The sequence below is a fragment of the Microtus pennsylvanicus genome, chromosome 12 (assembly GCF_037038515.1).
Source record: "Microtus pennsylvanicus isolate mMicPen1 chromosome 12, mMicPen1.hap1, whole genome shotgun sequence".
Taxonomy (NCBI): domain Eukaryota; kingdom Metazoa; phylum Chordata; class Mammalia; order Rodentia; family Cricetidae; genus Microtus; species Microtus pennsylvanicus.
In genome coordinates, this window is record NC_134590.1 from 67,191,352 (window position 1) to 67,205,921 (window position 14,570).

General features: G+C 52.1%; 1 protein-coding gene across 1 annotated transcript; it reads right to left on the reverse strand.

The window, feature by feature from the left end:
• Positions 1-12,314: 12,314 nt before the first annotated feature.
• Positions 12,315-14,143, reverse strand: Myl7 (myosin light chain 7). Its single transcript, XM_075943331.1, has 6 exons — positions 14,009-14,143; positions 13,756-13,831; positions 13,452-13,556; positions 13,018-13,096; positions 12,827-12,875; positions 12,315-12,449 (listed from the first exon to the last, which is right to left on the reverse strand). Exons 1-6 carry the CDS (start codon positions 14,042-14,044, stop codon positions 12,348-12,350), a joined length of 447 nt encoding a protein of 148 aa, XP_075799446.1. The 5' UTR covers positions 14,045-14,143; the 3' UTR covers positions 12,315-12,347.
• Between the last annotated feature and the right edge of the window lie 427 nt (positions 14,144-14,570).

Here is a 14,570-nt window from a genome sequence, read left to right on the forward strand (position 1 = left end):
ACGCGCGCTCACACACACACACACACACACAGTGCAGATGCAGGCAGCAGAGAGGTGCCCCTGTGCAGTCAAGCCTCCCCTGGGCACCACCTTTGTTTGCAGGGGCAGGCCCTGTGCCAACAGCCTTTGAGGGGAGACACACTCTGCTCCCCAGAGAGTGAACTCTGGCTGTAAACTGCTCCCAGTGGCAAACTCAGTGGAGCCCATCTCCAAAGGCTCCTCAGCCTCTGTGTCTAGAGGGCTGGGGGTTATTTTCTCTATTCCTGACTGAGGCGTTGGCAGAGTCTGTTCTGTGTCAGGGTGGAGGGCGGCTACTCTCACATCGCTCTCCCGAAGTCACTGTGAGCCAAGTGAGCCCTGGGAAGAACACTGTCCAGGCCTGAAGCAAGCTGTGGCCTTCTGGAAGTGGTCACCGCTGGACAGTGTCCTGAAGCCTATGGACACAGGCAGAGAAAGGGCTTCTGACAAAGATTCTCTGCATGGCCAAACTGCATTCATGCCCCTGAGCCTTCTTGGCCCTTGTGGTCACCTCTATGTGTCCAGTTTTAGCAAAGAACCTGCTAAGTCAGTTTGGTCACAGCCCCCACTCTTCATGCCTGATGAGGTTCCTCCCCCTCCCTCTCTCCCTCTACCATGTGATGTCTGGCCACTCTGGCTTGCCTTCAGCAGAAACTCTGGACAGCTAATTTAGACAGAATTACCCTACTCTGGTGTCTTCTCTCAGTTATTTTCCATCCCCTGATGCTGCCTTTGGCTCCTTGACCACACTGTCTGGCGTCAAGCACCTCCTCCTGCCTACAAAATCCATGGTTGTGGCTCCTACACCTAGCGTGATGGTCCAGAATAAAGTCTGTCTTACTGTGCTTTGGTGGCTGTCAGTGAAGAAGGTTGGTTGGTTTTGTTATTTGTTTGTTTGAGTCAGGGTTTCTCTCTATAGCCTAGGCTGTTCTCAAACTAGTGCAATCCACCTGCCTTAGCTTCCCTGCTCAACTTGTCCACATTTTTTTTTTAAGAGAAGGGGACCAGAAGGAGAAGGCCTGGCAGGGCTCTCTTGTCCCGTGGCAGGGGCAGCAGACACAGGAATCCTCTGTGGATTACTGAAGCTCTTCCCTTCTAGATGACCCGGCCAGAGCTGCTCCATGGTTTTAGGCATGGCCTGGGTTCTCTGACCTTGGTGCTCCAGGCCCTCCGTGACTGTCCAGAGAGCGCTAGGTTCCTGAGGAGTTAGTGATCACCCGACAATTGGGGTGGGAAGGCGGTGATACTCTGTTCCTTACAGCACATGGTCAAAATGAAGTCAAGTCTCAAATTTGTGTTGATCTTTCTTAAATGTTGCCTAATGCTACTGTTGATCTCCACTGGGGCATTGGCTAAGCTGATGGACCACTTATCTACAGGACAGGGCTGGCGAGAGTTTATTGGCTCGAAAAAGATGCTGTAGGCTGACCAGGCAGATCCTGGTCTCTGACTTCCTGAGCTTGTACACGGCCATTTGATTGGAGGGAGGGGGTCCATGGGGACAGCCCCAGATGAATGGCTAAGGGCCAGGGCCCTGTCTGTTTGACAGGGTCTCACTAGGTAGTCTTAACCCACCTGGAATTTACCATGTAGGCCAGAGGCCTCGAACTCACAGAGATCCACCTGCCTCTGCCTCCCGAGTGCTGGAACTGAAGGTGCACACCCTATGCCCCGCCCATCTCTTTTTGCTCAGCATAGTGCCCTTTGGGTTCCCAAACAACTGAGGGCAGAACTTCCAGCCCAGGGTCAACATGTCACAGGCTATCTTGCCTTGCAGCTTTGGAGTGGCAACAGCTTTGACTCTTTTTTTAAATTTTTTTTTTTATTGGGGGGCTGGAGAGATGGCTCAGTGGTTAAGAGCATTGCCTGCTCTTCCAAAGGTCCTGATTTCAGTTCCCAGCAACCACATGGTGGCTCACAACCATCTGTAATGAGGTCTGGTGCCCTCTTCCGGCCCTCAGACACGCACACAGATAGAATATTGTATACGTAATAAATAAATATTAAAAATTTTTTTATTGATTTTGCTCTGCTCCCGTCCCTGCCGCCCACTTCAACCCTCCCCCAAGGTCCCCATGCTCCCAATTTACTCAGGCTATCTTGTCTTTTTCTACTTCCCCAGCTTTGACTCTTGGTAGGAGCAGCTCGTCACTAAATTCTGTTGCGTCGTCATCATGGGTCAGGGCTCAAACAGAGCTATGGCTTCCAGGACTCTGTTACCTGGAGAGGAGACGGGAGCACTCACTCAGGCCCACGTCATCTGCTTGTTTGATTGACTGTGGCATGTTGTCAGACAGTGGAGGTCTTCATTCTCACTGCAGCAGTGGTGGCAGCAGCCTGCCTGCCTCGACCACCAAGGCCATCACCTGCTGCCAGGTGCCTTTCCACCGTCAGCTGCGCCACACACCGCGCCCCTTAAAAGTGCCAGTCCGCTACAGTCCCCGCTCTGGCTTCTCTAGTTCCTCCTGCTTTCCCGTCTGTCTGTCTGCCTGCCTCTCTCATGTCCCCACTGCTAGATGCCTTTCGCTCTTTCACTCCCTGACACTAAACCTCTTGCAGTAGCTGTTGTGTGGGCTGCACTCGCTCAGTGGTATTCCTTGGCAGGGCCCACTGAAAGGTACCCACTTCACCTTTTTAAAAAATCATTACAGGATGAACCAGAATCAGATGACTCCAGACAGATCACAGAGGAGGAGGCTGCAGGGGTTGGAGGGGAGCTGTCTGGAGGTTGTGAAATGCTGATGTCTTCATGTGTAGCCTCTGGGTATGTGAGAGTCACAGAAATTTCCAAGCGCAGGCAGTGGCTTCACCGCGGGCTCAGCTCTGAAGGTTTATTCGTCAGAGACACACCTCGAGACCTGGCTGCTCTGGGATTCCTCTGCACAAAAATCAACGCAGACATTCCCAGGGTTACAGAGCCTACAATCTGATGGACCGATCGGGACTGCGGTTGTGGAGAGCTGGAGCCAGATTATCTCCAGCTATCTTTAGCCACTTGAGAGCCCCTTGCTGTCCATCTCTGTGTCTGACCTGACGTCCTTGTGACTACTTAGGTCAATCATTTTTGGAATGTGTTAACAGAACACTAGCTTCCAGCAACCAAAGGCTAAGAAAGTCGTCAGATATCCGAGGTGAAAGGAGGCTCCTCTGTCTGTCTGTCTGTTTGTCTGTCAGAAACTGCTCCCTGGTTGTATCTGTGGGCAAAATTGCTGAAAGTGGAGTCTTTATTGCAGAGCCAGGAGTCCAGCCTGGCTTAGTTACGGTGGAAGAAGGAAGAGAGGGTAACAGTGTGTGTAGGAGGGGTGGACACTGAAGCGTATCCACAGAGAAAAGAGCACCATCGCCAGCCATCGGGTGCCACCAAAGTGTGATCAGTCTCCTTGACAGATGAGGAAAGAAAACCTTACAGAGGGTGAGGTCATGGGGGGAGGGTATGCCTGCTTCTTCACCCTGGCTACGACTCCCTCTATATTGCCACACCTCCAGCTATCGGTCTACAAGTTTCCAGAAGTTTCACTGTACATGTGGGCTACTTCTTCTGTCTCCACAGCACTCCTGGCCCTCTGTCTCCAAAGCACCCCTGGCCCTCTGTCTCCTGTGCCAAGTGGGTCCCACTCTGTGGCGGTTGGTCTGGGATAGCGGGCCTGTGAGCAGCCTGTGGAACAGCAGGCATCCGTCAGGCCTTGACAGCGTGAGGCTTCAAGTGGCCCACGCCTGCTGGAGCAAGCAGCATGTGGGGTCACATATTTCTCATACTAGGGCAACAATCTGAGAGTCTGGCTCCCACTGAACCAGCGGTGTTAATTCAGCTAAAGAAGGAATGTGTGGAGAGAGAGTGGGTGGCAGCTGAGACCCAGGGGCTCACGGGGTCTCAGCACAAGAGCAAAGAACACAAGAACATCAGGGTCCCAGTCTCCACTGACTGGGCCTTTATTTAGGGAGCAGCTCGTGTTGTGCACCCCAGTCAGCTTGGGGAGTGCTACCCCCAGAGTCCCTTTGCCACCATGCCTTTCCCTGGCTCGTGATGGCCCCTGAAGTGTGAATCACTGGGCCACGTTGATAACGCAAAACAAAATCTCCTGTCAATCCAGAAAACCTTTCCACAGAAGTAAACGGAATAATCATGAAACACTGTATAAGCCTTGTCTCTGACAACGCAGAAGAGATCAAAGGCAGACATCTGGCCTCTGTATGCAGCCAGGGGTAGGCTGCTCCATCCACTTTATGGAGAGATACGAGAGCCAGATGTCACACATAGTGAATCCTGAGTCCCTCTCAGGATCGGGCCATCTGGGTTTGCTAATTGCCTTTATCCAAAGAAAAAAATAAACTCCTATCTTCAAGACTGGGAGTGCAGGCACAGCCAGGCGCCTGCTGAAGTCCTGCCTGTGCCTTCCCCCGGGAAGCTGGGGAGATAAGGATATTGTCTCCCGTGGTGATGACAGGTCAAGGGGGCCCCCAGGTCATTAGGAAACCGTCCTGGGCTGTGACTTGGGAAAGAGGCTTACTTAACTTTTGGACAGATTTACATAACTAAAGGCCAAAAAAGACCCGAGAATTGCAAGATTTCTAAGTAAATGCTCTGGTAGAAGACGGGGCAATGCCTACCCTTCCTTTAGGCTCTGGGGGATTAACTTGCTCTTATTTTGTTTATTTTAAAAGCTTTATTTAATATGTATTATTTTATTTACGAGTGTGTGTTTTACTTGGATGTATGTCTGTGCACCACATGTGTGTCTGGTGCCTGCAGAGGCCAGAAGAGGGCGTCAGATCTTCAGGAACTGAAACTGTAGGCAGGTATCAGTCACCATGTAGGTATTATTTTATATTTTTTTATTTATGACCTGGCAATGCTGAAACATACATGGGTAGCCCATATATGATGGTTCTGTTGAACTTGTCCATGTTGGGTTTCATGGTCTAGGTTGATGAGGACAATTGGCCAGGTCTCTTCCTCAAGAGGGCACCAGATCTCATTAGAGATAGTTGTGAGCCACCATGTAGTTTTGGGAACTGAGATGGCTCAGAGGTTAAGAGCACTGCCTGATCTTCCAAAGGTCCTGAGCTCAATTCCCAGCAACCACATGGCTGGCCTGAAACTCACTCTAGACCAGGCTGACCCCAAATTCATAGAGATTCACCTCTGCCTCCCTTGAATTCCTCTGCTGGGATTAAATGTGTGCACCACCACACCCAGCCTGAATATTTTTAGCTGACACACAATAGTTGTTGGCATGTTTGGAGTGCCTTGTCATGTTTCTTTCTAGCCTTATATGTAACTGAAGTGGAGTAAATACATCTGTCTCCTCAAACACCCATCTCTTGTCTTTGTCATGTCCACCTTCCAGAGGGTCCGTTATTATCTGGAGCCACCTTGCTGGGCCTGTGAAGTGAATATAGCAGCCACTTCCTTCTACCCCCGCCCAAGACTGTCTCATCTTCAACTGCTAGGAGAGCAACTTTAACTTTTTCTTATTTTAACAAGAATCATCTTCTACATGTTTCTGCTTCTACCCCTCAAAAATGATATTAGGTACTCTGCTACACAGCCAGGCCCTGCCCTGAAGGCCGAGATGAGACCAACACTTGCCCTTAGGGAACCACATTGTAGGGCAAAGAGGCTCCCACCAGCCTTTGTAACCAGGTCTGCTGGGGTGTTGGGCATAAGTGGGGGATGAATGGTTGGTGTCCTCTATTGGGGACTGTGGACCCCCAGACCCTGAGTTTCCTATGACCTCCCCCCCCAGCCTGCCGGAGTAAACAACTTGTTTTTCTGTGCTTGCAGCTGCTCTGAGCAAACAACTTGTTTTGCAGCTGCTCTGAGCCCGAGACCCTCAGGAGTTCCTGATTGCAGGGGAATGGTTTCTGGTGGGCTTACAGCTGAGAGCTAGGGCATGGCCATTAGTCAAGGAGGCCCTATATAAGCTGCCCTGGAACACAACAATTCTTGGTTGGCTGGTATGTGTGTGTTTCAATCTCTAGGCCCTGCCCTGCTCCCGAACCATACCATAGCACAGGCATTGCACCACAAATGGAGGCCCCAGCAAGATCGGGAACTAGGGATCCCCGGAAGATCACCCTCCGGAATGGTGAGGGTGGATTAAAGATGGGAATGTGTCTATGTGTTTTTTCATCCCCAGACTCTCACCCGATAGTGATTCTGGGTGGTGCAGGCACCACAGGAGGCACCATTGAGATGGGAACTAGAGACGCTCTGAGGGACGCCCTCCGGAAGACTGGATAGCAGGAGAGTAATAAAGAGGAGGTGGGAGGGTGAATTGAAGGCTTTGAAAAGATGGAAAATTCACAGAGAGTCTGGATTATGTATATTATTATGTTTTCTTTTAATTTTTCGACTAGAGAGAGACCTTTGATTCTGGGTACTGCTAAGAACGGTATCTTGATTTCAAAACATGGGTCTAAGGATTTGTTGCTTTGGAAAAGAGGTTCTGCTTTTGTTTCCACAGAAGATGAGAACCTGTGGAATCATTCCAGACTAATATGGTTTGATGGACCAAGACCCGCCGAAAGGTTGCTGTGAATACCCCCCTCAAAAAAATTACTTCGCCCAACTAACAGCAGGAAGTAGTTTAGAGAACTATGCCCAAATTCCCTAAATGATTGTTTACTGGAGGTTGTGGGGCAGAGGGGGACACCATAGGTGGTGGCGGTGCCAGGAGCCATAGTGGGGAGTAAGGCACATCCATAAAACCTCGGCAACAAGTCCTGGATCCGAGGTGAGCTGGAGTCACCCAGATCCTGCTGGGCTGCCTGTCGGCAGGGGTACCCAGCTCTGCACACCCAAGAGCTTGTGGCGCAAGTTGAGGGCTTTCCTGCAGGACCCAAGGGACCTGTGCAGTAGCCATGGAAGGTCCCTGAGCTCGCCTGCTGCCTTGGCTCCCAGCATCTGTGGGAGGCATGTTGCCGTGACCCAGCCAATGCCCAGCTGCCCCGGCTGGTTGTGGTGGCACACACCAGTAGGATTTGCTGAAGGAGACAGAGGCAGGAAGATGACTACCGAGTCATCCCGGCTGAGACTTTGGGATCACCATGGCTGTAGTGGCTGCTATTGTCACTGCTGCGGCCTCCTTCGAGGCAGCCGAAATTGCCACCAGCCAGATGGCTGCTGTGGCTATCTTGTACAGTGACTATGTTTGCTAGGGCATTTTCCAACTAATTGCTATCATATTTGTGCTACGCCATGCCAGTCTAGAACCTTGGTCTAATTATATAGAAGAGGAGATTTGGGGGACCGTGCATCCCCAGACCCTGAATTTCCTGTGACCCCTTGCCTGCTGGAGTAAACAACTTGTTTTCCTGTGCTTACAGCTGCTCTGAGCACCAGACCCTCAGGAGTTCCTGATGGCAGGGGAGTGGTTTCTGGGGGGCTTGCAGCTGAGAGTTAGGGTGTGGCCTAAGGAGACCCTATATAAGCTGCCCTGGTATTCAATAAAGGGGACATTCTTGGCTGGCTGTGTGTGTGTTTCAGTCTCCAGGCCCTTGCCCGACTCGTGAACCGTAGCACGTAGCACGTAGAGCAGCCATTGTGCTACAGTCCTCTAAAAGAGGAGGAGCAGAAAGTGACTGCAGTCCCCCCAAGGAGATGGGGAAACTGATGCTGTTGTAGAAATAAGGGCAAGACGCTTGGGCTGTCCCTATGTGGGGCTCTGGGGTAAGAAGGGTTGGGAGGATCCAGAGGACTGAGGGCTTCTGGGGCATCCGGAATGTTTACCCTGGGTTAGAATACGGTGTCTTCAGAGCAATGAGGCTTTGGGGTGTCTAGGAGGCAGCAGGAACAGAAGAGGAGAATTTGTATGTAACCTTCTGGTAAGGTTCCCCCAAGAGAGCCTCAGGAAAAACTGGGGTGCAGGGTAGTAAGTGGTAGGAATATATATAGAGACCTATCCTCAAGCCACACAGAACTTGGGTGCAGAACGTAGGCTTCTGAGGCCCTGCTGCATTGCTTGGGTCTGCTTTCCAGTTAGAAGCTGCTGCTTGGCGAGGGCAGGTGGTACCCAGGTGTGTGTGTGTGTGTGTGTGTATACATCCTTGAATGCCATTGCTCAGAAATGTCTGCCTGTTTTGTCTGTTTTTTGTTTTTTTGAGACAGTGTCTCACGTGTAGCCCTGGCTGTCCTGGAACTCACGCTGTAGACCAGGCTGGCCTCGAACTCATAGAGATCCAACTACATCTGCCTCCTGAGTGCTGGGATTAAAGGCATGTGCCACCGCCGCCGACTTGTTTTTGTATTTTGAGACAGTCTTTCAGTCTTTCAGTTGCCTGTTACTCACCAATTAGCCTACCTTGGCTGATGTCAGAGATCAGCTTCAAAAAAAAAAAAAAAAACGCCGGGCAGTGGTGGCGCAGGCCTTTAATCCCAGCACTCGGGAGGCAGAGGCAGGCGGATCTCTGTGAGTTCGAGACCAGCCTGGTCTACAAGAGCTAGTTCCAGGACAGGCTCCAAAACCACAGAGAAACCCTGTCTCGAAAAAACCAAAAAAAAAAAAAAAAAAAAAAAAAAAAAAAAAAAAACCATTTACCAGGGTAGGGCCATGGGGATTAGAAAAATAGTAAAGAGAACAAAGACACGAGTGGAAATAATAGAAACGGGATAGCACCAGGAGGGGGTTCCAGTGAGTACTGAAATCCGCCTGCGTTTAACTTCCATTTGCTTAAATACCCCAGCCTCAAAAGATAGGAGTAAGATAAAAAACTGCATGACACGATACAAGGAAAATGAACACACCAGTTGAAGGTTGTGGGCTACATTCTTAGTTAAACATTCTGTTGCTAGACCAAGACAAGTAACTCTCATACCCTAGACCAAAACAATCTGTAGGCAAACCACTCCCTGGGTGGAATCCATTGTTATCTCCCTAAAGGAGTAGGAATTTAGTAGTAACCTTAGACTTTTGTTTGGGGTAGAAACATTTCTTCTCTATTACTGAAATATAAGGTCTGGACATTAGCCACACCTGCTAACAATAAGCTCCGACTCACTCTCTGATCTAAATCTAAGTGGGGCCTGTGTTTGAGGTAGAAACAGGCGATAACCTTGAAGGAACAGGAGTAACCTCCAGCTCTCTGACCTTCAGACAAGGTGGAGATAGTTTCCTATTTTTCAGGCCTCCACAGGCTGGTCAGTGAGCTTTGGGAACCCACCCGCCTCTGATTCCGCAGTACTGGGGTACAAGCGTTCACTTCCATAGACAGCTTTTTCCCAGAGGTTCTGGGGGTTCTAAGGTTCTAGTGCTCACACAGCAACCGAGCTCTCTCTAGCCCATTAAAAGACACCCTCCCTCCCACCAGGTGCAAGGCAGGACCTTGACTCAAATACAAAACAAAACGAACACCTTGAAAAGCTTCTGTACCCCGATATTGGGTCTCTCTGCAGATGTAGTAAATCAAATCAGGCTAAATTAATAAGTCCAGGTTTAATGAGCAAAGCAACTCCAGGGTGGTCTGGCGGAAGAGGAGAAACTACAGGGAGAACCACGTGGCAGATGGTGGGGGGGGGGGGGGAGGAGATACCATGCATTAAATAGCCTGTAGGCGTGGTCTTGAGCATCTCTGTGAGGAGCCGCCAATGGCCGGCTTTCTCAGGGGCAGGATCTAGAATGGGAGGCGCGGGACCCGGTGGAGCGTCCCAACACACTTGGCAAAGATTTATTCGCTCTTTCACAGGGAGCCAGGGAGTTATTAGAACTAGTGTGAAGGCAAAACTCAAGGAGCACCACATGTGCGGGCAATCGGGAAAGCGGAGATGAATCTGCTCATCAGATGAAAGGCTGGCTTCTCTCCCAGAGCGGAAGGGGAAATCGCCTGCACTCTGCTGCCTTCGTTTTCATATCCGCAGAGGAAAATCATGGTCCGGCGGCTAGTTTCCCATAAGCTACAGGGGGAAGTCCTCAAAGACAGTGAAAAGTGCAAAGACCCCATCCAATCTCTAGATTCTCTTTCTGAAAGAGGGTTCTGCCGTGCAGCCCAGGCTGGCATTGATTCATGATCCCTCTGCCCCTGCCTTCTGGGTGCTGGGATAACAGTCATTCACCATGGTCACACCTGGTCTCTGTGACCCGTCTTCCACACTCTCTCCCCTAGAGGTGTGGGCTATAAATACGTCTTGCTCTATGGAACCCTCTTGTAGACGGGTCACAGCATCAGGACAGCTGGAGCTGTCTGTCCTGTCCCTGCTGGCCTGCCCAGTGAAGTGGGCTGCACTGGCCTCTGGGTGGAAATGCAGCAAAGTCTGTGGTTTTTATGACCACTTTTTAAAAAAATTATTTTATGTACAGAGCGTCTTGCTTGCATGTATGTCTGTGTAAGAATGTTGGATTGATTCCCTGTAACTGGAATTACAGACAGTTATGAGTTATGTGGGTGCTGAGAATTGAACCTGGGTCCTCCGAAAGAGCAGTCAGTGCTCCTACCTGCTGAGCTCTCTCTCCAGCCATTATGGCCACTTAGAAGCCATAGAAATGGCTACGATGGTTTTAAATCTCAAGTCTCTATTTAGTTAAACTGTCAGGTCCAGATAGAAGCCAGTGCTGAACACTTCTCTGGGTACGAAGGCCTTTTCTGTCCCCCTCTCCCCCACCTTCGCCTTCAGAAAGGAACAGCATAAAAGTTCTCCCCACCCCTCCTCTGTGTTTGTGTTTGTGTTGTGTGTGTCCCTCTGTCTTTCCCTCTCCTCTCACTCCCCTCCCCCTCTGCTCTTTCCTCCTCATCCCTCTCCTCTCTCCCCTCTCCCCCACCTTCGCCTTCAGGAAGGGATAGCATAAAAGTCCCCCCCCCCAGTGTGTGTCCCTCTGCCTCCCCTTCTTTTTTTTTAATTTACTCCCCCTTTTTTTTTAAATTTACTTATTATGTATATAGTGTTCTGGGCACCAGATGGGTGTGTGTCATCATGTGGTTGCTGGGAATTGAACTCAGGACTCTGGAACAGCAGTCAGTTCCCTTAACCTCTGAGCCATCTCTCCAGCCCTGCCTCCCCTTCTTCTCCCCCTACCCTCTCCCTTCTTACCTCTCCTCTTCCCTTTCCCTCTCCTCTCACTCCCCTGCCTCCTCTGCTCTTTCCCCCTCCTTCCTCTCCCCTCCCCCTTCTCTCCCTCTCCTTCTCTCTCCCCTTTCCCTCTCCTCTCTCTCTCCCTTCCTCCTTCCCCTCTCCATTTCCCTCCCCATCCCCTCTCTCCTCCCTCCCTCTTTGCCTTCCCCTTTCCTCTCCCTCTCCTGTTCTCCCCTCCACCCCACCCCCACCCATACCTCCCACCCCTGCCAGCTCTAGGCTGAGCACCATTGCAGCAGGCTTAGAGAGCGGGGTCGCAGAGAAACTGCTGCTCAGCTCTGGGCTGACTGAGCAGTCACTGGTTTCCTGTCTCTCCCTCAGGTACTTGTGCGGAATCACCTGCTTCTGCAACCTGTGGTTCTGGCAGAGGGGAGAATGGGGGCACTAGCAGTTCTGTAGGGCAGTCATGTCCCTACTCTCCAGCTGGATGACCCTGTAACAAAGCCCTTGATGTGAGGCAGGAGGCCAGTTTCTAGCAGTGCCTGTGAATGTGCTCTGCCTCCAGTGTCTGTGTCCCTCCATGTCATAGTCTCCTGTCCTTCCAGTATGACTGTGATCCACCCTCCCCTCCAGTGTCCGTGTCCCGCCATGTCATAGTCTCCTGTCCTTCCAGTATGACTGTGATCCACCCTCCCCTCCAGTGTCCGTGTCCCGCCATGTCATAGTCTGCTGTACGTCCAATATGATTGTAACACCTTCCCCTTCTCTCCTCTTCTCTCCCTCTCTTTCCCTCGGGGAAAGGGGTGGGTCCGTACTGGGAATTGAATACAGGACAGGCAACATGCTAGGCAAGGCACCCACCACTGAGCCATCCCCCTTAAATAGGTTCCTCTGTGGCTTTCCCACAGGCCCCACAGCCATCACATCAAGAGGAGACTGGGCAATGGGCCTGTTAGTGTAGAGGGAGAGACTATGTGGTCGCAGGTCCCTGGGACTGCATCTGCTAACCGAGCTGCTGGGCAGAAAGTCTGCTGAGTGTCCAGCAAGGGGTTTCTTCTTGCCCCAGACCTCAAGAGCTGGGCTGCCCACTTGTGGCTCATTCCTGGCCTCATGGAGGTGTGTACATCCCAGTTCCTCTCCTGGAGTTTAGCAGTGGGCAGAATAATGGTTTTATTTTACTCGATAGTGTGGGGTGAATCCAGGTGGGATCTCATGGGGTTCCACGTCCCCTGCCTGGCGCACCCCCATCCTGTATGTCATAGTCAAGTCAACACATCAGTTCTAGTTCAGCCATAGAGTTTATTGAGGTGACCCCAGCCTGCCTCTACTCCTCTTTCTCATCCCCATGGGTGATGATATAGCAGAGGGACTTGTAGTCGATGTTGCCTGCCAGGTCCATGGGTGTCAGGGCAAACAGCTGCTCCACCTGTGGGAGGTACCACGCAGAGATAGGGCCTAATGATGCCCTGTCCCAAGAGCTGTGCTTTGGGACTAAGTTTTTTCAACCCCAAACTGTAGTCAGAGGTTTTTGTATGTTGGTGGACAGACTAGGAAGTGGGCCTGAATGGGGAAGAGGTCAAAGGCTCACCTGACCACAAAGACAAGCCCGCCCTCTTCCCAGTCTGTGGTCTCCCCTCTGGGTCTTAACAGAAGTACTGTCTCTTCTGGGAAGACCTTGCCACCCCTTAGCTTACACCGCATAGGATCTGGGTTCTGAGCCCTGTGGGCACTGGGTCATGAGGCCTTCCCTGTGCTAGGGTGGCAATGCCAGGAACAGGTACTGATAGGGCCAGGGTGTCTCACCTCAGCAGGAGAGAACTTGTCTGCCTGGGTCAGGAGAAGCTGCTTGAACCTGAGGAAAGAGAAGGCTGGATGGAGCTGGGAGGGAGAGTGGCGAGGGCCCAGGGAGACACAAGAGGACCTGCCTCGCCCGCCGCACTGCCCTCTTGCTTCCCTGTGGTGCCCACCCTGGGGGATGCAGGATCCTCACTTACTCATCCTTGTTCACCACCCCCTGGCCGCTGGGGTCAAACATTCGGAAAGCGCCCAGGATGGCTTCCTCAGGGTCTGTCCCTGCGGGTGGAGGCAGCCAGGTGATCTGTCAGATTCCCAGGCTCTAGGCCCCACCCAGGAAAAACTCATACTACCAGAGAGCTAGGATCTTTCCTGGAGGGTGTTGATGGAGGCCACAAGGGGGGACCCGAAACCCCACAAAGTGTTTCTTGAGGCTGGGAGATCAGAATCGGGCTTTGGAAATGACGTTTTCTGAGCCCAAGTCAGCCCAAGATGCCCCCCCCCACTCTGGGTCTACCATGGCCAGGCAGGCTCCACAAGTTTCAGGGGAGTTCAGGTGAACCTTACACGGGTTCAGGGGTCAGGTGAGGTCAGTTTGCTCACTTCAGGAGATTCAGACGTGATGGCCACTCACCGTTGAGTTTCTCCCCGAAGAGCGTGAGAAAGACGGTGAAGTTGATGGGGCCCTTCCCTTCCTGAAGCATGGCTTCCAGTTCCTCCTCTGGGACACTTACCCGCCCTGTGAGGATAGGACAGAAAGTGACCCAGGCTGCCTTCCCCAGCTTTCCGGGGCAGTGAGGGAAGAGGCAGGGGGCAACTCCAGCTGTGGGGCCGGTGAGGGATGGGGAACATGTGAGGGCAGGGCACTGTCCTCACTCCAAGCAGGCCCCTGAGGAGGCTGAGATGGCCCCTGGGATGTGGGCTGTGCATCCACTCACCGAGCTGGGAGTAGGTCTCCTTCAGGTCTGACTTGCAGATGATGCCATCGCGATTCTGGTCAATGCAGCTGAAGGCCTGTGAGGAGAGTCTTCAGGAAGGAGCTACTACCCCCTCTCTTCCAGGGGAGGCAGAGGTAAGGGAGAGCCTTGGGTGGTGAGGAGCAGGTGGCGGCGGGGAGGGGGGGGCACGACACCTCTGACCCTCATAGAAGAGAGGTGGGGAGTGAGAGGCTGCTGGAGGTACGGTACTCACTTCTTTGAATTCCTGAATCTGGGCTTGTTCAAACATTGAGAAGACATTGGAAGAGCCACGTTGGGCCTGCTTGGTGGCCGCGGCCTTGCCCCGGGTCCCAGCCTTCCTGCTGGCCTGTAATACTGATGGTGACAGGGACCCGCTCTCCGGTTCTCTAAAGTCCCCCCTCCCTACCACTTGTCACTCCAGGGCACAATCAGGAGTGCCAGGCTGAGGGGTCTTTCTCCAGCCCTAGAGATCACTTCCCTGAGCCCGGCACAGGCACAGAAGTCCCTGGTTCTGCCCTTCTGCGGAGCAGAGACTGGCACCCGGGTGTGTCTGGTCTCCTGTTTCCCGCCAAGCACTTACCATGATCTGCAGTGGTCTGGCTGTGTGATCTTGTCACCCGGCTCTTTATGTCTCAGCCTTATCACCCAGAGGCCCAAATAAGGAGAGGAATGGGTGACGGGCTAAACTTGGAAGCCCCCACTGGTAGAGGAAGACCAGGGCTCCAAGCAGAGCCCATTCGCACTCCTGGTGACCTTCAAGCTCCCAAGTGTAACATCCTAGGATCCATCGGCCC